A 27,064-nucleotide genomic window follows, 5' to 3' on the forward strand; every position below is an offset into this window, starting at 1 on the left:
AACGGTCTTTAAATATCAAATGATTGAGGATCCCTGAGGAAAACTGATGAAATTTATGGGGTTTTTATATTGTGATTTTTCAAAAATGATCCTTACACCAAGAGAGCCAACATTGAAGTGATAGGTGTGTCCTCGCATTCAATCATGCCATTTTGTGAGAATATTTACATTTTTTTTAAAAGGGAAAGAAAGAAAGAAAGAAAGAAAGAAAGAAAGGAAGGAAGGAAGGAAGGAAGGAAGGAAGGAAGGAAGGAAGGAAGGAAGGAAGGAAGGAATGACTCCTTCTTCCTGGGTCTAAGATTCAGTGTTTGACAGCTAGCGGTCTAAAATTAGCAAGAGAAGAATGTGATTGGCTGGTCCAGCTCATCTTCTCTTGCCATACCTTAGCTAGGGATGGGCTGGCTTTGAGTCGAGGCGTCATCACCCTGGACTAATCCGTGGGTCACACTACATGGGAGGCGGCCACCTAGGGACCCTGGGTGAGGCAGAAGTACCCCCTCAGAGTGAAAGCCCTCCCTCTCGCCAACACCTTGCCATTCCTCCTCCCTCGTCCCTCAGCAGCAGCATCCGATCTAAGAATTAACCAGTCTCCCCTGAGACTCCTCCCTGCTGCTCAGCTGCATGAACACAGTGTCAGCCTTGGCTGCCTTCCCCTCCTGACTCCCTCTGGTTCTTCGTCCCCCTTCTGCTGCCTTCACCTCCCACAATTCTGTCCAGAAGTTTCAGAGAACATCCTCAACACCCTGCTATCTGCTCTAAGGGAGTCTAAAGTTCAAGCAATTAAGCTCAAGGCCTCTCACCAGGCTAGGGAGGAATGACCCAGGGAGCAGCCCTGTGGAAATTGTAGAGGGAGCTGAGTCAGCCCTATGTCTCGGCTGTGTCAGGGTGGGGCCAAGGCAAGTGACCCTCTCTGGGTCAATGCCTTTGTCTTCCTTACCTCCTTTGTGCCCTTACCTCCACCGCCGGAGGGTCCCTGAGACTCCTGGATCACTACACTGTCTCAAGAGTTGTGCTTTAGGAGAGAGTGAAAGAGGGAGAGAACTGTGCGTGACAGTTCTCTCTTGGTACCACATCAGTGACTGCTTCCTCGGAACGGATCTCCTCCCCACCCCAGAATCCACTCTCTTGATCCTCTCACGGGCCCTTTTCCTACTATCAGATACCTTACCTGAACCTCAGTGGAGCTCCTAACCTAGGTCCCTTCTGCCTCTCTCTATACTCCCATGGGCCTCCATCCAACCTGGTATTATAACTTCTCTGAGCCTCCGTTCTTCATCTGTAAAATGTGAATAAAGATAGTATTTACCTTACAAGAGTGGTTGTAAATTTTCAGTGAGATAAGGAACATCGTGTTTTCTACAGCACCTGGTGCACCCAAAATGCTCAGTAAACATTTGCTGCTGCTGTTGCTGTCTTTTATTATTTCATCAGTCATGTAAGCAGGTGTAAAGAGCACTTAGTATGTGTTGGACCCTAGGCCAGGAACCTAAGGGTACTGTGCTTGGATTCGAATAGCTTTAAATCTACTTAGAGAGGGAAGAGAAATCACAAATCAGTAAAGTAGTTCAGAAACATATCGTTTAGCACAGCTTTTCAGAATCTATTGAATTGCTCAGAAATCTAACTCAGCAACTCTGCCTCTGTTTCTTTGCTGCGTCTTTGGTTGCTGTTTGGTTGAATACACCATCATCAGCACGGGCTGGGCTGAGCTTTGGGAAACCCGCATGGGCCTTGGCTAGCTTTTCCAGCTAGTCTTCCCTTCTGCCTGCCAGGCCAACAGTGCCAGCATAGTCACAGGATTGGCCCTGACACTCCCATCTCTAGGGGAGCTGAGGCTGGGTTGCAGCCAGATCCTGGGAGAAAGGGGTTGCTGGCCAGTAGTATTGCAGGGAGGATACAGAACTTTACTCCTATAATCACCCTAGAAGACTCCTTAGAGGGGATGTAGGATGGGGGCTGATAGGCAGCAAAAGGTGGCCAAAGGCATTTGTGGGAGGGAGGAAGGAAGGACCACACCTAGGGAGAGGGAGGAGTCAGGAACGGGGGAGCTTAGCCAGTCAAGAGGATCAAATTCCTCCAGGGTGAACTCTGAGATAGGTTCTAGGGACCTACAGGCACGGAAAGCCTGCGAAAAGAGGACCAGGGGAGAAGATCCTGCCACTCCACCTACACGTGGCCCAGGTCCTCTGAGAGAGTCCAGCAGGCAGCAGAACCAGCGGGAGCCGCCTCCCTCAGGGCCCCCACCTGCCTGCCCCTCCTTGCCCCTCAGTGCCTGCTGGGAAAGCCAGAGAGGGAGAGAAGACGATGGAACCAGACAGGACTCAGATAAAGCTTGACCCCAGGTGAGTGAGGGCAGCAGGCCCAGAGCCGGGAGCCAGTTGCTAAGCAGTGGCAACCAGTATGTCACTGGCCTATCCCTACCTCCCTCCTAGGTTCTTTGGCTCCCAGGACATAGAATGAGACAGACTCATAATGGTTTGGCTGTCCCCAAGGTCCTGTGTGTGACCTTTCAGAGCCTTGGCTTTGTCCCTCAACTAGGAAGAGAAAAGTCTCAGAGGTAGGGGCTGTGAAAAGGATGCACAGAGCCCCATCCAGCTGTGGACCCATCCCTGGTGCTAAGGGTCCACTCTTTCTCTGAGGCTCTGCTCTTTCTCTATTGTCAGCCACTGGACCACATGCCCCAGTGGAAGTGGAGAGAGTGCATTGTGAGGCCTTTGGGCTCCTAAGCCAGTCCTGTGCCAGGCCTACACAGCACTTGCCTTACACACTAGCCTGGACCAATTTGCCATTTCCTCTAAGAATCAGGGCTCTGAGGGATAATGTACAAGCCACCTGAACTCAGGAGTGTTTGAGGGTGTGTCAAATAATTGGTGTTCCTTCTGCTTCCCTCCCAAGTCCCCCTATTCCGAATGTTGGTTGGTGTCTCTTCAGGTACACAGCAGATCTTCTGGAGGTACTGAAAATGAATTTCAGCATCCCCTCTGCCTGCTTCTCTGTCGCTCCCACTGCAGCCCAGCTTCTGAGAGGTGAGTCAAGGCCCTTCCCCAGGGGGGACTGAAAGGAGGACATGAGCACCCCAGCAGAAAGCCAGGACGGCTGAGTGAGGTTGAAGAGAGGTGGTCCTGAGCTGGCTAGCCTGGAGAGTATCTACATATCATGGCAAAGGCCTTGGGGAAGAGCAGCTCCTCAAGGAGCCAATAGGCCAAAAAAAGGGCATGACCACCTAGCCAGAGAGACACAACTGTATGTTGGGCCTCCTGCAAACCCCATCCTCAAAGCTCTTTCAAGTTGGGGACACTGGCTTGGAGCATTTTTCAAATCTCAGAGCCATCCAGGGAATCAAGATGGTGCCCAAATGATGCAAACCCCAACGAATCCCCCAGGGGCCTCCATAATACCCTCTTTGGGAAAAGGTCTACATCATTCTAGAGGGTTGGTTATTATGAATAATGTTCTTAACACTTAGGGGAACCTGTAAAACTATTCTGACAGTGTTGGCCAACTAGATCTTATACTGAATTGCTTTTGAGCATGAAAAGCAGAAAATAAGAGTCCATTTATTCCCTGGCCACCTAAAATATGACAACCAATGACTTCAGCATCATTATAGCAAACGTGTCTCCTGTCCATATTTTGTTTTGTCTTCCTACTGCACGATTAACCACCTCTTAGACTTTCAAGAATAGGAGTCTGTGTCTCTATGGAATCCTTACTGGTTTTTTTCCAGTCTCCTTCTTGATGTCGTCACCTCAGTGCATAGACTTTCTGAACAACAGGATGTGGTCAGTGTGGATTAGAAGGCAGACAGGACAGGTGCTTGGACAATCTCAGCCTTGTTTCAGAGCAAATGACAACTGCCAGGGTGTCCAGAGAGGCTTTGCAGCTGCCGTGGGGTTTGTGCCAGTAGGTGGCTGACGCATCCAGCTCCAGGAACCTCTTGTCAGAGTGCAGCTCATGGTACAAGTGTTCCCTTGTAGATTAGCAGTTGTCAAACGAGAGGCAATTCTCTCCCCCAGGGAACTTCTGGCAATGTCTAGAGACAGTTCAGTTGCCACAACTAGAGGGTGCTATAGGTGTCTAGTGAGGAGAGGCCAAGGATGCTGCCCTGAATACAAAGGAAAGCCCCCCTCCCCCCCACACACAACAAGGAGTTCTCTTGGCCAAAGTGTCAATCGTGCTGAGACTGAGACAGTAAAAATTTCACACAGTAAAAGTCCATCTCACATGGCGTTGCTGCAGAACATGCGAATAGGAGCACCAGGGATGGTGCTCTCTTCTCTCAAAGCAGGGAGACCATTCTGGGTCCTGTAGTCTTGTGAGCTGCCTTGTTGGGGGATTTGGAGGAAATGTAGGAATGGGCAAGCAAACTGGAGAGTGGAGGCAGGCAGTGGGCGCTGCAGAGGTGGGGGTGGACACAGAACGAGCAGACAAGTTCCCCCCTGATCTGGCAGGATTCCAGGTCGCTGGTGAGGAGGCAGGGGACCATTGAGAGAGCTGGGCAGGTGAGGTGGGGCCTGATGAGCCGGCAGGCAGAAAACTTGTACTTTATCCTGTGGAGAGAAGGAGCTGGTGAGGGCTCTAGACTGGGAGGGGCTAGAGAGAGCTGCAAGATAATTAATCAGTAATCAGAATGGACTTAGGGAAGAAGAGCCTTGAGAAGCAGGGGTATAAATTGGAGGTTATTGCCCTAGCCCAGCATGAGGAAGAAGAGCCTGAGCCAGAACAGTGTCCAGGGAAAGGAAAGGAAGGTTGGAAGACAAAAGTTATCCAAAGAAAGAGCAGCTGGTCTGGTCAATACCAAGACAAGGTGAGCGAAGGAAAAAAAGACTGTCACGACCACCCTGGGGAGCCGGGCAGGGTGACGACATGACACTGAGAATCAGGAAGCCGGGAAGAGGCACCCACTGAGGATGTGGCAGGAACCCTTCCTCCTCTGTTCGCAAACCATTGCTCCTTAAATTAGATGCCACTTAAGAAAGAGCTATTTTGGAAGAACTATGGAACCTTTCAATAATCTGGGTTTTTTTAATGTTTACTTATTTATTTTTGAGAGAGAGAGAGAACACAAGCAGGGAAGGGGTTGGGGATAGGGGACGGGGAAACAGGGAATCTGAAGCAGTCTCCGGGCCCTGAGCCATCAGCACAGAGCCTGATGGGGGGTAGGAACTCATAAACTGTGAGATCATGACCTGAGATGAAGTTTGATGTTTAACCGACTGAACTGCTCAGGTGCCCCCAATAATCTGTTTTTGAAATGACTGTGATATGATTGCAATTACAATCCCTATAGCATTTTTTTTAATGGGATGATCCAAACATTCATGTGAAAGAGGGAAGGGCCAAGACAATTTTGAAAAAGTGCAAGAGGGTACCTGCCCTTCCAGTCCTTAAGACTAAGCAATGAGGCAGTAAGTGCAAGGTGCTAACAAGTGGAAAAGAGAACAGAACAGAATGCTGGGAAATAGAGCCCAGTGGGGAATGTGCTCTATGAAAGGATGCTACACACCTCAGTGGGCAGAATGGGTTCTTCAAGAAGTGACCTGGACAATGTATTTGTCCCTATGGCAATATAGGTCCAATGTAGCTTCAATCCAGACAGCTTAAATACCTAAATGTAAAATGCAAACTTTTTTACAAAAGAAAATACAGAAAGGTATCTTTATGATTGGGAGTAGAGAATAATTTCTTAAATAAAACACAAAAAAGCACAAGTGATCATGGAGATTGGCTGTATAAACGAACAAACTTCTATACACCTAAAAACACTATAAATGATGCTAAAAGCCAAACCATAAATTGGGAGAAGATGTTTTCAAGCCTAACTAACAAGGGATAAGTAGTCAGAATAAGAAAAAGTTCCCAATAAAAGTTGTATGAAATATGTGAACAGACAGGTCACAGCAGAAGAAACCCTACTGACCAGTAAGTAAACAAAAAGATATTCTATTTTGTTAGGATTTAAGAAGCCATGAATTACACAATGGCATGTCATTTCACTACAATGAATTTGAGGTGACAGTGAGCACTTGTGGGCCACTGGTGGGAGTATAATGGGGATAACCACTGTGGAGACTGATTAGCTCTCTACAGCATTGAAGACGCTCATCTCCTCCAGTCCAGAAATTCGGATTTTAGGTGTACGCATAAAGGAACTCTCCTAGGGGTGCCTGCGTGGCTCAGTCAGTTGAGCATCCGAGTCTTGATTTCAGCTCAAGTCAAGATCCCAAGGTCTTGGGGATCAAGCCCTGTGTCGGGCTCCGCATTGAGTATAGAACCTACTTGGAATGCTCTCCATCTCTCTTTAGCCCTCTCCCCAGCTCACACTCTCTCTCACTCTCTAAAAATAAAAAATAAATAAATAAATAAAAGTACTCTCCTATATGTGCTAAGGAGACATTTCCAAGAGTATGTATAGAAGCATTTGTTTATCATAATGAAAATAATATGATGAAAACAATTGTTGGGTGGAAAAAGCATTTTGCAGGATGATATCATTTATATAGATTATTTATTTATTTATTTATTTATTTATTTATTTATTTAATAAGTGGGCTTCACACTCAGCGCAGAGCCCAACACAGGGCTTGAACTCACAACCCTGAGATCAAGACCTGAGCTGAGATCAAGAGTGGGAAGCTTAACCAACTGAAGCACCCAGGCACCCCTATGCAGGTTTTTTTTAAATGCAAAGCAATATAGTATGTTAAGTATGTACTTATGCTATGAAAAATTAAAACATAAATGAAAACATATACACCAACTTCAGAACAGTAGTTAGCTCTAGGAGGTGAGGTGTGGAAGGGAAAATGATCTAGGAGGTGACTACAGGGGCCTTCAAATACAACTGTAATGGTTTATTTTTCTAAAAATAACCTTTGAGGCAAAATTGGCAATATTGTAACATTCTTTAAAAAGGGTTATGGGTATATTCATGTTTGCTCTATTCTCTTTATTTTTGGAATTTAAGTAATTTAATACATTATTTTAATTTATAAATTATTTTAATTTACAAAAAATCATTTTTAAAAGGCTGTGATGAGATGTTCATTTTAAAAGTATAAAATTTTATTATACTATAAAATTATACTCTTGTAGTAATATAATATGTATGCACTTTAACCAGGGTGTTTTTTAAAGCTACTTTTTATTGAACAAATACTACGTGCCAGGTGCTGTGCTGAAGCTAGTGAGAGAATGAGTAATCTGTCCAAGGTCAAGAGCAAGTAGTAAGTGGAATTTTTCTCTGAACTCTGACTCCAGACACGGTGTTCTTAACCTCTATGAAAACAAAATGCAACAATGAAAATGACTTTTGGTTAGGAACTAGCTGAAATTATGGGTGATACTCTTTCAAAATTTTAATGCCCTTGTATTGTTTTCATTATTTACAAAAAATAATCTTCACTATTTCAGAGACAGTGGGACATTTGCTAGTTGCTAAAGGTATAATTGTATTCAAAAAGCTCAGTTAGACAAGCATTTCCCAAAGTGTGTTCCCTTGAGTATTAATCTCAAGTAGTGCTTCATGAACACAGAATCTACAAAAATAAGTTTTGTAAAATCTGGATTCTAAATCTCCAGTAGGAAATTAACAGTGTAAATCAGATTAAAAACTTGAGCATGGGAAGAAACAGGTTTCATTTTATTTAAAAATCCTTTGGCCATAGAACACTTTTGTCCCATAATATCTGTTAACATGCGGAAAAATAAGATACGAGACAATCTTTAAAGAAGATCCGTGAATTGCATGGAGAGCAGGAGCCCTCTTTCTTAGCTTTTTGTGCTGTGGCAGTAGATACAAGAGCCTGTAGATAGCACAAGTATGAGAAAATATACAGGGTGCCAAAGCCAGCAGTTAGAAGAGACTCCAAAAGCATTTGGGTACTGAACAGTCAGAATATGCCCCTACCCCACCCTCATAAACTTAGACAACTTTTTAGGGTTGCGTATGATTGTTTATAGCACTCCACATTCCCTCCCATAATCATGTGAACACACACCAAGAGTCAATGTGGGAAATGGTAAGATGGGCTTAGCCAGAACGGAACAACCCCCCAACCCCGTTTAAATCCCAGCCCCCTAACTTCCAGGCTGTGTGACCATGGCCAAGGTGCTCAACTCTCTAGGCCTAGTTTCCTGGAAAAGCCTATAAAATGGGGATGACAATAGGAATTCTCATGGGGTTATTTCTTTTATTCAACAAATAGCCACAGTCGCTGTCCCAGGCACTTAGAGATGGAACAGAGAACAAACAAGCTTGACAAAGTCCCTGCCTTTTTGGAGTTTACACAATTGGGGGGTGTGGGGGCAAAGGAGAAGGTAACAGAAAATAGGCAAGTAAATAAATATGTAAATAACTTCACTGTGGGAAGCAGATGGGGGCAATGTCACCTCAGGGAAGGATGACTGAGAAGGGGCATTTGAGCAGAGAGCTCAGTGAGGAGAAGCCACAGGGACTCAGGGAGAAAGCAGAAACCAAGTGCTACCAACTTCTGGAGGTGGGCACAGCTTACATCGTATTTGGGAGGCTGAAGGAGTGGTAGGGAAATCCTGAACTCAATAAACAGAGAAGAGATTAGATGGTGCTTGAGATAGGAGAAACACAGGGTGTGGGAGAGGATGAGGGATCAGTGCCCAGGACCTAGGGACAGAGGTCAGGAGGAGGACTGTGTTTCTGGGAGTCACAGGGGAGGCAGACTTTCAAGGAGGAGGGACTAGTCAAGACAGTGAAGACTGGGAAAAGGTTTAAGAAGTGGGGGGGATGCACCTGGGTGGCTCAGTCCATTAAGCATCCGACTTTTGCTCAGGTCTCGAGGTTCGTGAGTTTGAGCCCCTCATGGCGTTCAGTGCTGACAGCTCGGAGCCTGGGGCCTGCTTTGGATTCTGTGTCTCCCTCTCTCTGTCTCCCTCGTTCATGCTCTGTCTGTCTCTCTCTCAAAAATAAATAAATGTTCAAAAAAAAAAAAGATAGTGAAGACTGGGAAGGGCTTTGACCTTGAATGGCTTTTGAAAGAACTTTCTCTGAGCTGCTGAAGACAAGGTCAAGGTTGGGTGGGGAAGTCAGGCCTAGTCCTCCAGCAGTGACTCAGCCTTCCAACAACAGACATGGGTTTTTAGAAATCTACTGAGTTAATTTTGGTTTCTGCCTATCTGGATTTTATCTTTTGTGCATTTTTTTAACTAAATATTTCCATTGTAGAAAATAATTCAGACTCAGTAAATCTTGAAAATCCAGCAAAGTAGAAAGAGGAAGAGCCATCTGTACTCCTGCCACTCAGAGACAGACACTGCAAATACCTTGGTGCTAGTTCCTTACTTTTTTTATTTTTTTAATGTTTTATTTATTTTTGAGAGAGAAAGAGAGAGACAGAGACAGAACACAAGCAAGCAGGAGCAGAGACAGAGGGAGACACAGAATCTGAAGCAGATCCGAGCTGTCAACACAGAGCCCCACGCGGGACCGTGAGATCGTGACCTGAGCGAAAGTCAGATGCTTAACCAACTGAGCCATCCCAGGCACTCTAGTGTTTGCTGGTGTTAATTCCTTTTTCTATGTTTTCATTTAGCATTAGTTGAAATCATACTGTACCTCTAATTTGATGTCCTGTTTTTATAAGCATGACATCATATGAATTTTTCACATTATTTTATATTTGACAAAATGTGCCCTTTTGAAAAAACATGGTTTTGTTATAAAATACAGCTTTGTTATAGAATAATTGAAAAAGATAGAGAAGAAGGCCAAAACCACCCATTCTTATCACCCAAAGATGGCATTTTTAATATTTTCTTTTAATATTTCTAGGCATTTTTCTATGAAATTATTTTTTAATGTTTTTATTTTATCAAAGTAATATGTGAACACGGTTAAAATTTCAAATAATACAAAGGAGCTACGAATGCAAATTGACTCTGCTCTATCCATTCTCATTTCTATTCTTCCTCCTTTTTTATTTTTATTTTATTTATTTATTTTTTCTTTATTTTATTTTGAGAGACAGAGACAGAGAGTGAGTGGGAGAGGGGCAGAGAGAGAGGGAGACACAGAATCCGAAGCAGGCTCCAGGCTCTGAGCTGTCAGCACAGAGCCTGACACGGGGCTCAAACCCACAGACTGTGAGATCATGACCTGAATTGAAGTCGGATGCTTAACAGACTGAGCCACCCAGGCGCCCCTCTTCCTCCTTTTTTAGCTAAAGGTTCTTCTGATAGTTACCTTCTGATCACCCACATGGGCAGTATTTCTTGATTTTCCATTTTGTGAGATAAAGACATTAGTGCTCCACTCTTTGCTTCAACTCTTCTCTCCCCAAACATGATTATAATTTTACTGGGCTAATTTTGCAAACTTCCTTGCTGACATAAGTTTTTTTAGGTATAAATTACATACAGTAAAGAATAATGATATCAAGTATATGATGTGATTCATTTTTACTCATGAGTACATCTATGAAACCAGCATCTCAATCAAGAAATGGAACTTTTCCAGCATCCAGTCGGGTCTCTCTGTACTCCCTCCTTAGTTAATATGCCTCCTGAGACCACTATCCTTTTTTCTTTTTTTAAATGTTTTTATTTATCTTTGAGAGACAAAGACAGAGCACTAGTCAGGGAGGGGCAGAGAGAGAGGGAGACACAGAATCCCAAGCAGACTCCAGGCCCTGAGCTGTCAGCTCTGAGCCTGATGCAGGGCTAGAACTCATGAACTCAAGATCATGACCTGAGCTGAAGCTGGACACTTAACCGACTAAGCCACCGGGGCGCCCCCCTGAGACCACTATTCTAACCTCTACCTCCTCTATACATCATTTTTCCCGATTCACCAATTTATATAAACAGATAGCTTATCAAACAGTACGTACTCATGTGTCTGGCTTCCTTCACTCATCATTACGTTTTTAAGATTGATCCATTCTGTTGTCTGTATCAGTAATTTATTCTTTTTTATTGCTGTGTGATATTCTATTGTGGGAATGTATCACGATTTATGGTTGACCTTTGAACAACTTGGGTTTGGACCGCATGAGTCCACTTATATGAGGATTTTTTTTTCCTTTTTTCTTTCTTCTTCTTCTTCTTCTTCTTCTTCTTCTTCTTCTTCTTCTTCTTCTTCTTCTTTGAGAGAAAGAGAGGGGAGGGGTAGAGACGGAAGGAAAGAGAGAGAATCCTAAGCAGGCCCCACGTTGTAAGTGCAGAGCCCGATGCGGGGCTCAAACTTACAAACCATGAGATCATGACCTGAGCCGAAACCAAGAGTCAGACACTTAACCAACTGAGCCACCCAGGTGCCCCTATGAGGATTTTTTTCAATAAATATATGTACAGTAGTGTATATATATTTTTTCTTCGTTATGATTTTCTTAGTAACATTTTCTTTTCTCTAGCTTACTTTATTATAAGAATACAAAATATAATACACATAACATACACAATATGTGTTCATCAACTACATTATCAGTAAAGCTTCTGTCAACAGTAGGCTATTAGCAGTTAAGTTTTGGGGGAGAGAAAAACTATATGCAGATTTTCAACTGTGCATTGTTCAAGAATCAACTGTATTTATCTGTATTCTTATTGAATCAATATGAGCTATTTCCAGTTTGGAATAATGCTGCTCTGAGGATTCTCTTGGTGATTATAAGCCCTCATTTCTATTGAATAGGTATCCAGAAGCGGAATTCCTGTGCCATAGGGTAGATGTATGTTTAGCTTCAATACGTACTACCAAACTGCTTTCCAAAGTCACCGTGCTGCCCCAACCGAAATATATGAGAGTTCCATTTTTTCCTTATTGTCATCAGCACTTGAAATCAAGAATCCTTTTCATTTTAGCCCCATTGGTAAGAATGTAATGGCCTCTCGCATTTGTGTTACCCTGATGACTGTTGATGCTTAGTGCCTTTATGCTTCTCAAACGTTGAGGTACTTTCTTTTGTGAAGTAACTGTTTAGGTTACTTTTTTTTTTTTTTTGTCATTTAAAAACATTGTGCTGTCTTTTTCCTACTGATAGAAATTCTTTATAGATTATAGATACATGTCTTGTGTTGGAGATCTGTATTGCAAATGTCTTCCCTCAGTCTGAGTTGTCTTTTCATTCTCTTAATGATTTCTTTTGACAAAGGAAAAATTTTAATTTTAAGAAAATCCAATTGATTGATTTTTTAAATTTATGGGTGGTGCTCTTGTGTCGATTCTAATAGATGTAGTATCTTTTAGTATGGTCTATTCTAAAAGATCTTTGCCTATCTCAAAGTCATGAAGATATATGTTTCTGTTTTCCTCTATAAACTTTACTGTTTTGGGGCGCCTGGGTGGCTCAGTAGGTTAAGCGCCTGACTTCAGCTCAGGTCATGATCTCATGGTTTGTGAGTCCGAGTCCCACGTCAGACTCTGTGCTGACAGCTCAGAGCCTGGAGCCTGCTTCAAATTCTGTGATTCCCCCTCTCTCTGACCCTCCCATGCTCATGCTCTGTCTCTGTCTCTAAATAATAAATAAACATTAAAAATTAAAAAAATAAAAACTTCATTGTTTTAGCTTTCACATTTAGGTGTTTTTGTATGATATGAGGGAGGGGCCAATGTTCTTTTTTATCTCCCAAAGGACATCCAGTTAACCCAGAACTCTTTCTCAAAAAAAGACAACCCTTTTCCCCATGAATTGTAGTGGAAATTTTGTCATAAATCAGATGATCATACATATGGGAGTCTGTTAATGCATTTTTTGGTTTTTTTAGTGTTAATAAGTTATTATTCTTCATAAGAATTATTACATATTCTTCACAAAGATTTTTAATTGCACAAATTTTTCATACTTCGATAATTAATATTCAATTGGGTACTTTATTTAATAATTCCAATATTGTTGGGCACTTAAGTTGTTTATAACTTAGGGATATTAGTCATTATATTATAAACATTATCTTTTAATGGAACAAAATTAATATATCACAGTTATTTTGCTCTTATCTGACAACTAAGCAGATTGACTGTTTTCCCACATGTCCTGACCTGTGTTAATATGTTTTTCCATTTATTTGCAAGTGTCCTTTTCTGTTATCAATTCTCTATATCTAATAAAGATCTTAAACTTGAGTGCACATTTATTAAAAAACTTCTTCCCTCCGTCTGCTTGCTATCTATTTCTTTTAAGCATTCAGAAAGAAGTTTAAACACTTTATATTAAATTTGGCCATTGTTTTCTTTGTGATTTCTTAGATTACCTCTAAGCTTAGGAAGGTCTTCCCTCTCCAAGATCTTCATGAAAATACAACTCTCTTTTTTTTCTCTCAGTTTTCCCTGTTTGATTTTTAAAGACATCTATCTAGAATTATCATGATATATGGCAGACTTTACGGGTATCTCCATGAGTGTTTGAAATACGCATTTTGTTGTAAAGGGTAAAATTATATTTAAAAATCTTCTGAGGTTTGTATTTTTAAAATTTTGAAGAGGAGAAGGTAAAGTCTTTTTAGTAAAGGACTGCAACCAGTTTTTTTTAAATGTCCAAACCTTGTGGGGACTTCTGGAACAGTATTTGGAAAGAGAACTGAGAAAGAGGTAGCAGAGCTAAACAGTAACAACAAAGTCAAGCAAGTAGTTGAGTCACTGAGTATCCTGACTAAGTGGAGGCAGGTAGAGGAAGGGCTGGGTAGGGGGAAAGAAAAATAGCAAAACCCTGTCTCTTGTGGCCTGTGATAGAAAAAGTTTACTACTGACTTTACAAATCCAGCTTGGGAGCTTGAGTCTAAGGGCCACCTCCCCCATGCAGTTCCCCTGGATTGGTCATTCTACCTAACTGCAGTCAGAGGTGAAGGGCCTTCTCTGGATAAAGCAACAGAGAGAGAGAGAGAGAGAAAAAAGTGTGCCCTAAAATAAGAGCAACCAGGATCAGTGTGGTATTTTTTTGACACATTCATCTTTGTCCTGGTTGCTCCTTGTGGTGGCCAGATGACAGCTCAAGCTTTTGCTGTGGTGTGACCTCCTTCCTCCCTGCTTTGGTTTCATTTCTCTGACTGAGCTGACCTCAGTCGTCACAACATAGGGGGGACTCGCCAACGTCTGCCTCCTACTCTACTTCCCGTGCGCTAGGACAACACACTGGGCTCTGGACAGTCTTCTTTCCCCCTTCTTCCTCTCATTGAGACAGGAGGTGGGAAAGAGGGTCGGCCAACTAGGGAAGAGACCTAAGATAAATGAGGGTCGAGGCTTCGTCACCAAACACAGAACCTTTTTTTTTTCTTTTCTTTTCTTTTTTTTTTTAATTCTTTTAATGTTTTATTTATTTTTGAGAGAGAGACAGAGACAGCATGAGCAATGGAGGGTCAGAGGGAGAGAGAGACACAGAATCTGAAGCAGGCTCCAGGCTCTAAGCTGGCTGTCAGCACAGAGCCATATGTGGCTCAAACCCATGAACCGTAAGATCATAACCTGAGCCGAAGTTGGACGTCTAACTGACTGAGCCACCCAGGCGCCCCCACAGAACCCTTTTTTAAAAAAACTAATTGCTAAACTGATGAATTACATGTTCAGAAACACGTGTTGTGCTGATAAGTTCTTCCTGTTAGCAATAGTGAGGCCAGAGGAGCTTCACCCATGTTTGTCAAAATATTTGTTATCCTCTGACCATTACCAGGTGAGCTTGTTGAAAATGCAGATTACTGGGCCCATCCCAGATCTATTAAGGCAGCATCTCTGAGGGTAGGACCCGGACGGCTAGTTCTTAACACCTCCTCAGATGATTGTAATAAACACTAAAGAGAGCTACAGGACTGCATTTAAGACACTATGAGGCCGGGGCGCCTGGGTGGCTTAGTCGGTGAAGCGTCCGACTTTCACTTAGGTCATGATCTCGCGGTTCGTGGGTTCGAGCCCCGCGTCGGGCTCTGTGCTGACTGCCAGCTCGGAGCCTGGAGCCCGTTTCAGTCTGTGACTCCCTCTCTCTCTGACCCTCCCCTGCTCACGCTGTCTCTCTCTCTCTCTCCTAGGAAAAGAAAAGACATTATGAGGCCAACACGAGTCACATGTCCTTGGAGTCTTTACTTGTATCCATTTCTCTTTTGTTCCATTCCCATCCTAATGTTCCAGTTTCATGACATAACTTTTGAAATCAAATTTAAACAGCTCTAAAGTATACACCATTCATTACATTCTGCTTTAATTATAATGTTAATTGCTCCATGTCTGCTAGCATGACACCATTTACTGGAAGTACTAAAGTTGGATAGGCCCTGCTAACCTCCTAAATTCAGCCTCTTTGCTAATTATGTAAAAACTTGTTTGGTGTCTATATCCTGGTTGAGGTGAGCCTTACCATGCCTAGAATTACCTGGTCTAGTCTCCCATCCATGCGGAAGAATGACTACTTTTTAGCTGCATGCTAAGGTCTAAGAAAATACCACTCTTCTGCATGAGTGGAAGCCGAGACCAGATAGTTCTAGATGTGGTAAAGCAATTTAGATCCAAGAGAGGAAGCCCACATCTTCAGCCCCTCATCTCTGGTCTTTAGCTCATGAGAGTCTGCCTTCTCTTTCTACTTTAGCCCTGGGCCCTGCAGAAATTGCCCTCACAGTCATTATGACTTTGCTTGCCCTGGGCTCAGTCACCATCTTCCTGGAGGACGCTGTCTACCTGTACAAGAACACCCGTTGCCCCATCAAGAGGAGGACTTTGCTCTGGAGCAGTTCTGCACCCACGGTGAGGGCCTTGGAGCTGCCCTTTGTGTGTGTGTGTGGGGGGTGGGGGGGGCTGGAGAGCTAAACAAGAGACAGGAACCATTCTGGAAATTCCTCTAAACTCAGCATTTCAGGCCAGCAAAGGGTTGCCTGCCTCTACCCACTTAAGAGGGGGGCTTGTAATGAGAGCTCCACTTGCAGTCAGGACCCCATGCTTGGGTCAGCAGGCAGTGGGACTGAGAGTTTGAATTCTTAGAGCCACAGAGACAGCTGGAGAAACTGCTCGGCCCACCAGCAGCCCCATTCACTGCTTCCCAGCATAGCATTACTGTTAAAGGCAAGCGTCCTTCCTGCACAGGCAGGCGGTGGTTCCTCAGACGGGAAGGAGGGAAAGAAATGTTTTTCCCATGAGGACAACTCACCTCTATAGGCCTTAACCCACTCTCGTAGCCATTATATAGGTCTCTGAATTGCTCCCAGGCTGTAAGATTATAGACTTCTGTTTCCTTGTGGTAAGGCCTGTATGTGTGTGTCTGGGGTGGAGAATGGAGCCCTTGAGGCCCTTTTCTAGCAGATGACACCTGCCTGGGCCGTCTCAAGGCATCAGAGATGCTCTAGTCACATGTGGCATTGAAAAGGAAGGGCTGGATCTTGATCCAATTCCTCCTAAGGATGAACTCACCAACTCTTAGTCCAGGGATATAGATGAGATAGATAGTCTTCAAAATGACATTTTGACTTAAGTGACCAGCCGCCTCTAACCCTACATATAGAAGGAGCTGACTACTGAACTGACTACTGAATTTAAAAAAAAAAAAAGAAGCTTAAACAAAATTAGCTGATTTGACTATTTTTCCAGCTGGCCACTTTTAAGTAATGCTGCCTCATGTGTTCAGTTTTGCCCCTTGAGCCTTTGCCACAAGAAGTTTGAGAGGGTGAGCACAAAGTTTCCCTTCGTGCCCCAACCAGCTTCTTGCTTGTCCCCAAGCAGGTTGTGTCTGTGTTCTGCTGCTTCGGTCTCTGGATCCCTCGTTCCCTCATGCTTGTGGAAATGGCCATAACTTCGTGAGTGTCCTGCCCCACCCCCAGCTCTGAGGTGGGTACCATTTTCTCCCTACTCACCCAGGGCTCCAGAGTCTGCATCTTCTTTTATTCCCTGTCCCTTCCATAAATCCCTGCAAATCAATTGATCATGAGTCTAGCCCTTTTCAACTTGTGCTAACTCGGGTCTCTTGAACTTTCTGGTTCTGTTCATCTTCGGTCACCATTTTGTTCCCATAGGTCCCAATTCCCCTCTTTCTCAGCCCCCAGACCCTCTGGCTGGGTCACACATTCCAAATGCCTCTTCCTACTGGGCCCCCTCAGTGAGCCCCACCTCTCCTTCACCCTCTGCAGTCTATATGTCTTTGGCAGCAAAGGGGTTTCCCTTTCGCTGGCCGTCTACCCCTCCGTGAAGCCCACCTCTACTCCCACTCCAGGTTTTACGCAGTATACTTTTACCTGCTGATGCAGGTCATGGTGGAAGGCTTTGGTGGGAAGGAGGCAGTAGTAAGGACACTGAAGGACACTCCAATGATGGTCCACACTGGCCCCTGCTGCTGCTGCTGCCCCTGCTGCCCCCCACTCATGCTCACCAGGTAAGGTGGGAGGAATAGCCCACCGTTGTTCTGCTGTTGCATTGAGGAACAGCCTCTTTCTGCACTCTCCCAAGAGTCTCTCTGGCTCCCTCACCCCTGCTTCAAGCCTCTTAGAATCAATCTTATGTGGAACAAAGCCAGTGATGAAAGGGCAGGCATCCCACAGCCAGCACCCGCACATTGGGCACCCGCCCAGGGGTGAGGGGAGCAGAGGAAGGAGAACTCCAATTTCCATCACTTAAGCTCACTGCTGCCTACACACTTCACCACACAGAGAAAACTGGACTTTGGGCTACTTACTTGTCCCTTCTGCCCATTTTGGTTAAAGAGGCTGGGGTCAAATTTCTGATAGTCCTTGCTCAAAAGGCAGCATTCTGGTGGGGAGATGAGTGGAAGGCAAGAAGAAAGTTCCCAACACTCTTGACATTCTGGCCTCTTCCTATGTCCCCATCCATTTAGCCATTTTGGTGTCTGTTATGACAGCCAAGCTTCAGCCCAGGAGCCCAATGAGGGGGCTGGAAGGTCTCCTGGAGGTGGACATTTTGTGGGTTCATATTCCTAACCCTCTTCTTCCTTCAGGAAGAAGCTTCAGCTGCTGATGCTGGGCCCATTCCAGTATGCCTTCCTCAAGATAACACTGAGCCTGGCAGGCCTGTTTCTCATCCCTGATGGCATCTATGACCCAGCAGACGTAAGCCAGGAGTAAGGGGCAGCAAAGTCCAAGACTCAGTTCCTCTGAGCTCTAGAAGGAATAGCTGGAGCCAACACCCCCTGACCCAGGGCTCCATGGACAGGGTAGCCCCGGCAACAGGGTGGCCGTGAAAAAGCAGAGGCTTGGGCTCTGGTGGGGAGAGGAGAGTGGAATAGGCCAAGGCTTTGGGGCTTTATTTTATTACCTTTCCCATCATGGAAGAGGAGGAAAAGGAGAAAAGGGCTTGCCTTCCTCACTGACTACTTTCTGATCTGCCACCAGATTTCTGAGGAGAGCACAGCTCTGTGGATCAACACTCTCCTCGGTGTGTCCACCCTGCTGGCTCTCTGGGCCCTGGCCATCATTTTCCGCCAAGCCAAGATGCACCTGGGCGAGCAGAATATAGGAAGCAAATTTGTTCTATTCCAGGTAACTAGAATTTGGATTCGGAGGTGAGACCAAAAGCAGGTCCTGGAATCTTCTTAAGCCTAGGTGTCCTGTGAGATCTGAAAAGGATTCCTACTCCTTCCCAGTTTTTGTTTTTCCTGTGCTGTAAGAGTTTCCTAGCGCTGCCCTAACAAAATATCACAAACCAGGCTTAAAACAACAGAAATGAAGTCCAAAATCGAGGTGTCAGCCAGGCCATGCTCCCTCTGAAACCTACAAGGGAGAATTCTTCCTTGAGTCCTCCTAACTCAGTGCTTTGCCAGCAATCCCTGGCTTGCAGCTGCTTCCCTGATTTAGCCTCCGTTGTGACATGGCATGTTTCGGTGTCTTGTGTCTCTTTTCCTCTTCCTGTAAGGCCAACAGTATATTGGAATAAGGACCCACCCGACTCTAGCACGAGCTCATCTTAAGTAATTACACCTAATTACACCAGAACAATGATGCTGTTTCCAAATAAGATCACATTCTGAGGTCCTGGGGGTTAGGACTTCAACATATCATTTTAGGGAACCCATTTCAACTCGTAACAGATGTATTACCAACCTTAAATTCTTCTAGTTTTTCTTTTTTCTTTTCTTTTCTACCCAATACTTCCTAAAACTCTGTAATTCTCCACCACCACTAGCTTCAGCATTATCATAATTATGAACTACCTACACCACATGCTAGGTACCTTTCATACATTACATTTGAATTTGTACAACAATCTTCGGAGTCATTATTATCTCTGTTTTACAAAGGAGGAAACTGAGACCCAGAGATATTACTGGGCTTGCTCAAAGGCACGTATGTATGGGACTAAAATTTAAACTTAGATCTGACTCCCAAATCCACCTTCCTCCTTCTCATTACAGTGTCTCTTCACCTTCACACCTCTTCTGAAAATTCTCTGCAAAGCACATTTGTTCACTTTTAACACTTTCATCCTCTAAGCCCAGATATCTCCCACCAAATACGATGGACTTTTAATTTTTTAATTTTTTTAAAATTTATTTTTGAGAGAAAGACAGAGCACAGGCGGGGGAGGGGTCAGAGAGAAAGGGAGACACAGAATCTGAAGCAGGCTCCAGGGTCTGATCTGTCAGCACAGAGCCCAACGTGGGGCTCAAACTCACAAACTGTGAGATCATGACCTGAGCCAAAGTTGAACACTTAACTGACCGAGCCTCCAAGGCACCCCTAAATGCAATGACTTTTAGCCCAATCTTGTTTTCCTTCTCTCCCCATTCTTTCTGTCTCCTTGCTAGGCCCCTCTCCTAATCCCAAGGCATAGTGACTGCTTTGTAGTCAAGAGAGTGATTTCACATAAATTCTTTGATCTAAGCAGATGCCTCCGAAACATGAATTTCTAGGTGCACAATAGGTAGAATTGAAGGAGAGGCCAGAAGAGCCAGAAATGGGAGTCAGGGACTGAAAGGGCAGAAAGGATCTGGGTCCCCAGAAGCCCTTAGGGTCATGCCACAAGGTGAAAGCCCTGTGATTGTCGAGCCTGCCCATGACTATTGTGGGACATGCTGAGTCTGCCTTGAAGAGCCTGATGGTTCAGAAAAGTGCACTTGGAGAGCAAGTACTAAGATAAATGGTGTTGCTGGAGCATCTGGACAGAGATTTTCTTTTTCTTGTTTTTTTTTTCTTATTGTATTAAAATATACATAACATACAATTTGCCATTTTAACCATTAAATGTGGCATTAAATGTGTTCACATTGTTGTGCAAGCATTATTACCACCATCCATTTCCAGAACTTCTTCGTCTTCTACACAGAAACTCTGTACTCACTGAACAATAATTCCCCATTCCCCCTGCTGCCCAGCCCCAGGCACAGCAGAGATTTTTCAAAAGGCACCTTCATGGCTCATTGTCCATCATTCTAGGAGCAGGGATCTCAGATATTTGAGCTAGATGGAAATAGTCTTCTCTAACCATCCATCCTTTTCATCCATTGAGTGCTTGCTAGTATCCATGGCTGAAATAGGGAAATAAACACGAACCCCCAATCCATTCTTGTTTCTTGTCCCAAATGTTCATAAAATATTGGGCAGAAGACAAGATTGTAATTTGCCTAAGATTAAAACTCCACAAAATTTTATACAGGTGAGTTTCAACCCTCTACAGCTGCACAGATCTAAAGGTCAGCCAAGTGCACAGCGGAAGGGCAAGCACAGCAGTGGGCCAGCTGGCCTCAGTGCCACAGACGCTGGGTGCATTCTGCCCTTGTTCCCCCTCTGGTCCACAGGTGCTCCTCATCCTGACCGCCCTGCAGCCATCCATCTTCTCAGTCCTGGCCAATGGCGGGCAGATTGCTTGTTCACCACCCTTTTCCTCTAAAGTCAGGTCTCAAGGTGAGCACATAGGGGCTCCTCTCCCATTCCGGGATGGGCAAGAAGGGAGGGCCAGGGGAGAGAGGACCTCAGAACAGAGGTTGGGCCATCCTGGTTTCTATGCAGAACACTCAGAAATGAATCACCAAGAAGTCCTAGTGAGGCTTTCAGGAGACGGTGATTTCTCTGACCACACAAAGGAGAGCTATAATCCCACAGCTTAAGGCCAGCACTGGTGGCCAACCCAAGAAGCCATGGGTTCAATCATTAGCTCCTGGGAGAGAACTGGCTGTGGTTTGGAAGCAGAAGGTCATGCTGATAAAACACACAAATGAAATGGAGTTTAATGCTAGCCTCAGGTTGCAGAAGTTTTGGTTCTGGCTCTACCGTTCATCTGGTGTGTTATTTATGACAACTTAATGTCTCCAGGCTTGGTTTGAGGATACACTGGAGAAAGTGTTGCTGAACTCATATGCCAGGGCTGCTGGTGGGATACCATCCCTACAATTTAGCATAACCTACATTATATTTCACTCCACACTGCAGTGATGAATTGCCACCTTCTTGTACTGGAGACTTTTGTAATGACTGTGCTGACACGCATGTACTACCGAAGGAAAGACAACAAGGTTGGATATGAGCCTTTTCCTTCCCCAGACCTGGATTTGACTTCAAAGTCTGAAGTGGATGGTTTGGACATTGAAAGAGACTCTGTACATATTAAACGGGCACAAGATTTCCTCACTGTCCCTCAACCTTGACCAAATGGGGATGGATTCCATTATCAGCACAAGTTGGCAGATTACATTTGACTATTGGAATGAAGGAGAATTATGGAATAGGATGCAATTATTTTGGATCCTGCCTGGAGAAGGTATTTTAGGTTTTACAATAAACAAAGAGGATAGAGTTTATAACTGGGTACAATGCCTCTGCGGATGACACTATTAGCCCCTGAAGCTTGTATATTGAAAGGTCACTCTGAGTTTTCCTAAAGCCAATGAAAAGGGGGAAAGTATATGGTAGTTTGCCTGATATAAGAACAGGAGTAAAACTCAACCAGGCAAACCTCTGTTTATTGCAGTATTATTTACAGTAACCAAGACATGGAAGCAATGCAAGTGTCCATCAATAGATGAATGGATAAGGAAAGTATGATGTGTGCACTTGTGTGCATGCGCACGTGCATATACATATATATACTTATTACATGGCCATAAAAAAGGATGAGATTTGAGACAACATGGATAGACCTACAGGGTATTATGCTAAGTGAAAAAAATAAGACTGAGAAAGATAAATACCATACAATTCCACTCATAAATGGAATCTAAAAGAAAATAAATGAAAAGCAGAATTGGAACTATAAATACAGACAATAAATTGATGGTTGTCAGAGGGCAGAGGGTGGGAGGTTAGGCAAAATGGGTAAAGGGGAGTGGGAGATACAGGCCTCCAGTTGTGGCATGAAGAAGTCACAGGAATTAAAAACAGAGCATAAGGAATATATAGTTAATGATATCGAGGTGAACACAGTATACTGTATAAACTTGTCAAATCACTAAGTTGTACACCTGAAATTAATGTAACATTATGTGTCAACTAAAAAGAAAAAAGCACTCAACTAGGCAAAATAGTACAAACCCAGTCTTGAAGAAACAGGCTTCTGATGAACAGATGTAATGCTGATGGATTCTGAATGACAGATGTGTCATTAGGGCACTGATGACATTAGACCCCATAGATCTGGATCAGCCTCCCTTTGTGGGACAATAGCTTCTGCGCAAAGCTGCAAAAGGATTTTCTTAATAATACGGTCACGGAACAATTTTGAGGAGACAAATTAGGATGCAAAGGCAAAGAACTGAAGGCATAGATAAAAGCCCCAAATATATAACACATATTACACACATGTATACCAGGTCAAAAACCACAGGAAATGGAACATTAGGTAAAACCACTTTGCCTTTATTTGGCTAAATGACAAAGGCCAAAATAACTCTGAACAAATTAGTAACACTCACACAGGAAAACAATATACTGAACCCCGATTGAGGAAATCATCCTATGGATTGCTGACACTGGGGATGAGGCTAACATTCATGCCAAGGCCAGCATTTTTTCCCAACGTGCTTTCTTCTTATCAGCATCCTCAATACAGGACAACCCAACTGATCAAGTCTCTTGTGTTTAAAACAGTCAGCACCCCCCTAAGAAGGGTGGGAAAACCCTCTTTAAACCTAAAGGAACACAACCTGAGTCATCCCAGTGTTAAATCTGGCACTTTTGTTCTCTACCCCAATCTGAGTATTAACATAAAACTTTGGCAGACAGAAAATCTTTAGTTCTTTTGAAGAAAATTAACATTTAATAGTATAATCCCAAGAACATGTTCTACTTATTTGGAAAAATAGAAGCTAGGGACCACTCTTTATCCCATGACTATCTATACTATGAGAGAAAACAAGAACAATCATTGTATGACTTTGAAAAATACAACCTTTAAAAATACTTATATTGGTAAGCTTAAAAAAAAAATACCATCAGTTAAAAACATTGTTAAGGGAGTTTTCTACCTGTATTAGTTCAACTTCTGGTGAAAGTGTGTGCTGACAGAAAAGGAAGAAGCTATGGCTTTGGGGGAATTAAAGAAAAGCAGCAAAATATAATTGATTTGGAAAGATTTTTGACATGAGATCTGGAACAGGGTCAAAAAGGCAACCAGCTCCAGAAAAACAGAAGCTACCCACAAATCAATATAATCCAGAGAAACAAAACCACCGTGAAGAACCATTATAGACGGAATATCCAGAAGCTGCTTGACCAGCTGTGTGGTCGCAAGTAAAATAAGCAGAATCTAACTCAGGTGCTAGGTTATTGGCAATCATAAAAAGTCAAAAGTTCTCTTGACCTCCTTCATGTTTTTTCTTATTTAGGATCTTCAGCCTCCTCATATCCCCACCCTTCTTACCTAAGCCTTAGCAAAATAATGGTCTTTGGCTCTAGCTATCAGAAACAGCTGCAGGAGTACGAACAATCCCTTTCTACTCCTCGAAAGTTTCAACCTCTATTCCTCGATGCTCCTGAGTCTAGTGTATGAAAAGAGCAAACTTTTTGCCCAACCATCTCAACATAACTGCTGAAATAGCACCTCTGCAGCACAGCTCCTGGGTGTCTGTCTCCATTCTTCAGTCTTACACACTGAGCGCTGAAACCAACCAGCTTTTAAGGCTCTCCCATCTCTGCTACATTTGGCCTATGGCTTTGTGTATGGGATTCAGGGAAACAGCTAATTAATATTAATATTAGAAACTAATATTACCAGTTAAAATTAATATTTGCAGATTTACAGATCACAGGCATGGTCATGGTAGGCAAACCACTAACTTCATTTAATTAGGCACAAATGATCAAATAATGCATCATCCCAACAGCTTCCTCCCTCCACCCATCCTCGTCCATTACCTAGGATCACAGTTATCCCAAAGAAGCAAATATACGACACCATTAAAGTCAAAATTATTTGAGGATGCACTGGTGTTAGGAGACTGAGACTGGAAAGGCTTGTCAGAAGGGGCGAGAGGGCTTTCCAAGAACACGTGCCTATGCTGGCCTGGTAGTCTCACAGTCTTACCAGCACAACGGTTATATTCCAAGGGCAGGGAATGCAAAATGGAGCTCATTGACCGAGTGGAGGAAGAGGTCCCAGGCAGTATACTTGGGAGAACTGACTGCAGGGAGGAAAACCACTTTCTGAGCATCTCCCTTGTCAAATCCATTTGGCTAACATGTACTTTGAGGGAACACGAAGGTGAGCTTCAGTAATGACTTCATCATGTTTCTAGACCAGGGAGACTAACAGGCAGAATTCCCAAAGAGGGAAGACTGAAGCAGAAAATATGTGATCCTATGAAGCTGGTTAATGTAGGAAAAGAATAACTTGAATCCTTGTTTCAAAAGAAGGACTCCAAGCCGAAGCTCAAGTAAACCAGATTTGATAGCAAAAATAGCACTGCATGAGAACAGTGAGAAATGCAGTTTTCATAGGCCATCACAACAACAAGAGATTTCTCTCTCTTTTTGTCCCTACTCTGCCTCTCTACGTGATCAGAATTTTAGGAACCAAGGTAGTCCTGCTGTGCAGGCAGGCAGTGATTCTAGCCTCTGATCCTCAGGCAGAAGAGCAGGTTTTACCAGAAAGTACTTAGAGAGGAGACTATGAGATGCTCACAGCCCTGGCATAGGGGCAAGGAAAGATAAAATGTGGTTTTCTAAGCTGAAAACACCATAATTCCACCCCTACAAGGGGTATTTAAGAGTGACAGGATGGAGCCTGGACATAAGGAGTTTTCCCCTGACCCCAGCTACAACACTAGTGAAGATGATAGTCTGCTAGGTCATGTAGCTGTAGAATGCTAAAGGCTTCAAATGAGCTCACACTCAACTGCAAGTGTTAAGCTTCAGCATCTCTGATGGGAAATATAAGCAGTGAATCCCCCTGGGCAACCTAACAGGGGAAGTGGGACCATAACCAGCAGGCGCTCGTGGGAAAGGGAAAGAACCTACCCTACTCCTGTAATGTGAAGCCATGCTTTGTGGCCTGCTAGAGGGGTAGGGGAGGGAAGTCCCTGCCAGCTGCAACTCTCAGAGGAAAGGGAACACTACCTGGCGCACTAGTTCCAGTCAAGAACTTTCCTTTGAAAAAGAAAAAAAAAAGAAAGAAAGAAAAAGAAAAAACTTCCTTAAGAGGGGCAGAGTTCAAGATAAGGCTTCAGAAAGAGGGTGTTTCCTTATGCTTCTGTGTTTAAATTCTGTGCAAATTTCTCCAAATATTCAGTATGGCTTTGAGCAACATGGATTAACAGATCATGTTCAAACTGCAGACATTTACAAAGTATCCTTTGCAAAAATCTAGATAATAAGCATTGAAATAGGAGTAGCAAGCCCAGGGAATTACTCCCAGCTGGGAAAATTAACCTGAACTGACCATGTATAGGATTGAGTATTGTCCCACTCCCCTCCTCAATCACAATAAACCTGAAAGTATTCCTTCCTTCAAAGGTAGACTGCAGAAAAGAGATTGACAAGAGCTCCCAAATAACTGGGCAACAGAGTTTTCTGGGAAGATGAACACAGCAGGAAAACCGCAGATGATGCCATGTGGTCTGGTTCCATCCCCATCAGTGTCTTCCATGGACCCCATCGGGTCCAAAACGAAACTCCTCAGGGAGTAAGAAAAGTTAGGCTCAGATCTCCTTCTTCTCACAGCCACATTGACACGTGTACCAGCAGTACATTTAGGGGATTTGTGACTGAGCTTACTCAGTTTTTTTTTAAGGATGCCAAAATTCTGCTATTTCCCCCTCCCCATGAAATCACTCATCAGCATGGCTCATTGCTTGAAGGACTTGGCAAGCTACTTTGCCTCAGAATAGAAGGCAAACACTATAGTGTATCAGGAAGAAAAGGCCTCTGGGTAATACACCACTTCCTTCTGCCCGCTCCTCAGGGCAAACAATTGGTTCTACTTACAACATTTGAAAGACTAATTTTTAAAAAATTAATAAAAATGACAATTTCCCTATCAAGATCATATTGAACATAAACAGTAAAGCAAAGTCTGTGGAGAGGGAATATGGACGCAGAACAGGCTTCTACGGTGTACTCAGCCTCCTTCTTGGTGTGAGTGGGTGATGCCTCTTGGAGGATGGGCTGATCCCATCCTAGGTCCTCCTGCCCCAACTTTCTTTTGTAACTGTCTTTAGGTTTAGTGTTGGGAATCACAATTTGGAATTCAACAGAGAGCTTCCGAAGGTTATGGGACAGAGGGAGGGGAGAGGAAAGGAGGGATGAAAACTTAGTCTTCTTCGTCCTCACTGATGTCACAGGTTGCAGCCTTGTGCCTGGAGAGGTTTGCTGGGGAGGAAGGTGGGGAAGTCTTGCCAGAGAAGGGCCATCGGAAAGACGGGGAGGGGGAGCGTTCCCGAGTGGGGCTGCTGCTGGGACTCTGCTTTGGACTGATGGCCTGCAGCATCCGGCCTTTCCCCTCTTTCAGCATATGTTTCTGGGGAGACCAAAAGGTAAAATTAGAAGAAACCTATGGATCCTACTAAATCACCACCAGAGGATCTGAGGCTTCAAATGATCCCAAGTGCCCTGTGCAATGTCACAAGTGATTGACTAGACTATAGGAGGGACATAGCTATAATTTTAAGTAATTTCCTCCGTAAAGTAGTCCATGCTATGCAACTTATCTAAGGGTTCCCACATGCTATCCACAGTCATCCAATCCTTG

General features: G+C 43.8%; 2 protein-coding genes across 2 annotated transcripts in view; one reads left to right on the forward strand and one right to left on the reverse strand.

The window, feature by feature from the left end:
- Positions 1–2,304: 2,304 nt before the first annotated feature.
- SLC51A (solute carrier family 51 member A) lies at positions 2,305–21,530 on the forward strand. The gene is made up of 9 exons (XM_077767748.1): positions 2,305–2,342; positions 2,932–3,026; positions 15,540–15,694; positions 16,664–16,737; positions 17,151–17,309; positions 17,889–18,000; positions 18,283–18,429; positions 20,685–20,790; positions 21,316–21,530. The coding sequence occupies exons 1-9, from the start codon at positions 2,305–2,307 to the stop codon at positions 21,528–21,530; spliced, it is 1,101 nt and encodes a 366-aa protein (XP_077623874.1).
- A 1,191-nt stretch (positions 21,531–22,721) lies between these two features.
- The window catches only part of PCYT1A (phosphate cytidylyltransferase 1A, choline), a 46,518-nt gene continuing 42,175 nt past the window's right edge, over positions 22,722–27,064 (reverse strand). Inside the window, exon 9 of the mRNA XM_077767680.1 lies at positions 22,722–26,833. Within this exon, the coding sequence (XP_077623806.1) occupies positions 26,627–26,833 (207 nt within the window). The 3' untranslated portion in view covers positions 22,722–26,626. The remainder of the gene's footprint in view (positions 26,834–27,064) is intronic.

The sequence above is a fragment of the Crocuta crocuta genome, unplaced genomic scaffold (genome assembly GCF_008692635.1).
Source record: "Crocuta crocuta isolate KB4526 unplaced genomic scaffold, BGI_CrCroc_1.0 scaffold45, whole genome shotgun sequence".
In the NCBI taxonomy this organism is placed as follows: Eukaryota; Metazoa; Chordata; class Mammalia; order Carnivora; family Hyaenidae; genus Crocuta; species Crocuta crocuta.

Bases quoted from the DNA above. Each gene is read 5' to 3' on its own strand.
- SLC51A (XM_077767748.1), top strand. From the start codon at position 2,305: ATGGAACCAGACAGGACTCAGATAAAGCTTGACCCCAG. The intron at 18,430-20,684 runs GTAACTAGAATT...TCTGGTCCACAG, and splicing joins GCAAATTTGTTCTATTCCAG to GTGCTCCTCATCCTGACCGC. The intron at 20,791-21,315 runs GTGAGCACATAG...TCCACACTGCAG, and splicing joins CTCTAAAGTCAGGTCTCAAG to TGATGAATTGCCACCTTCTT.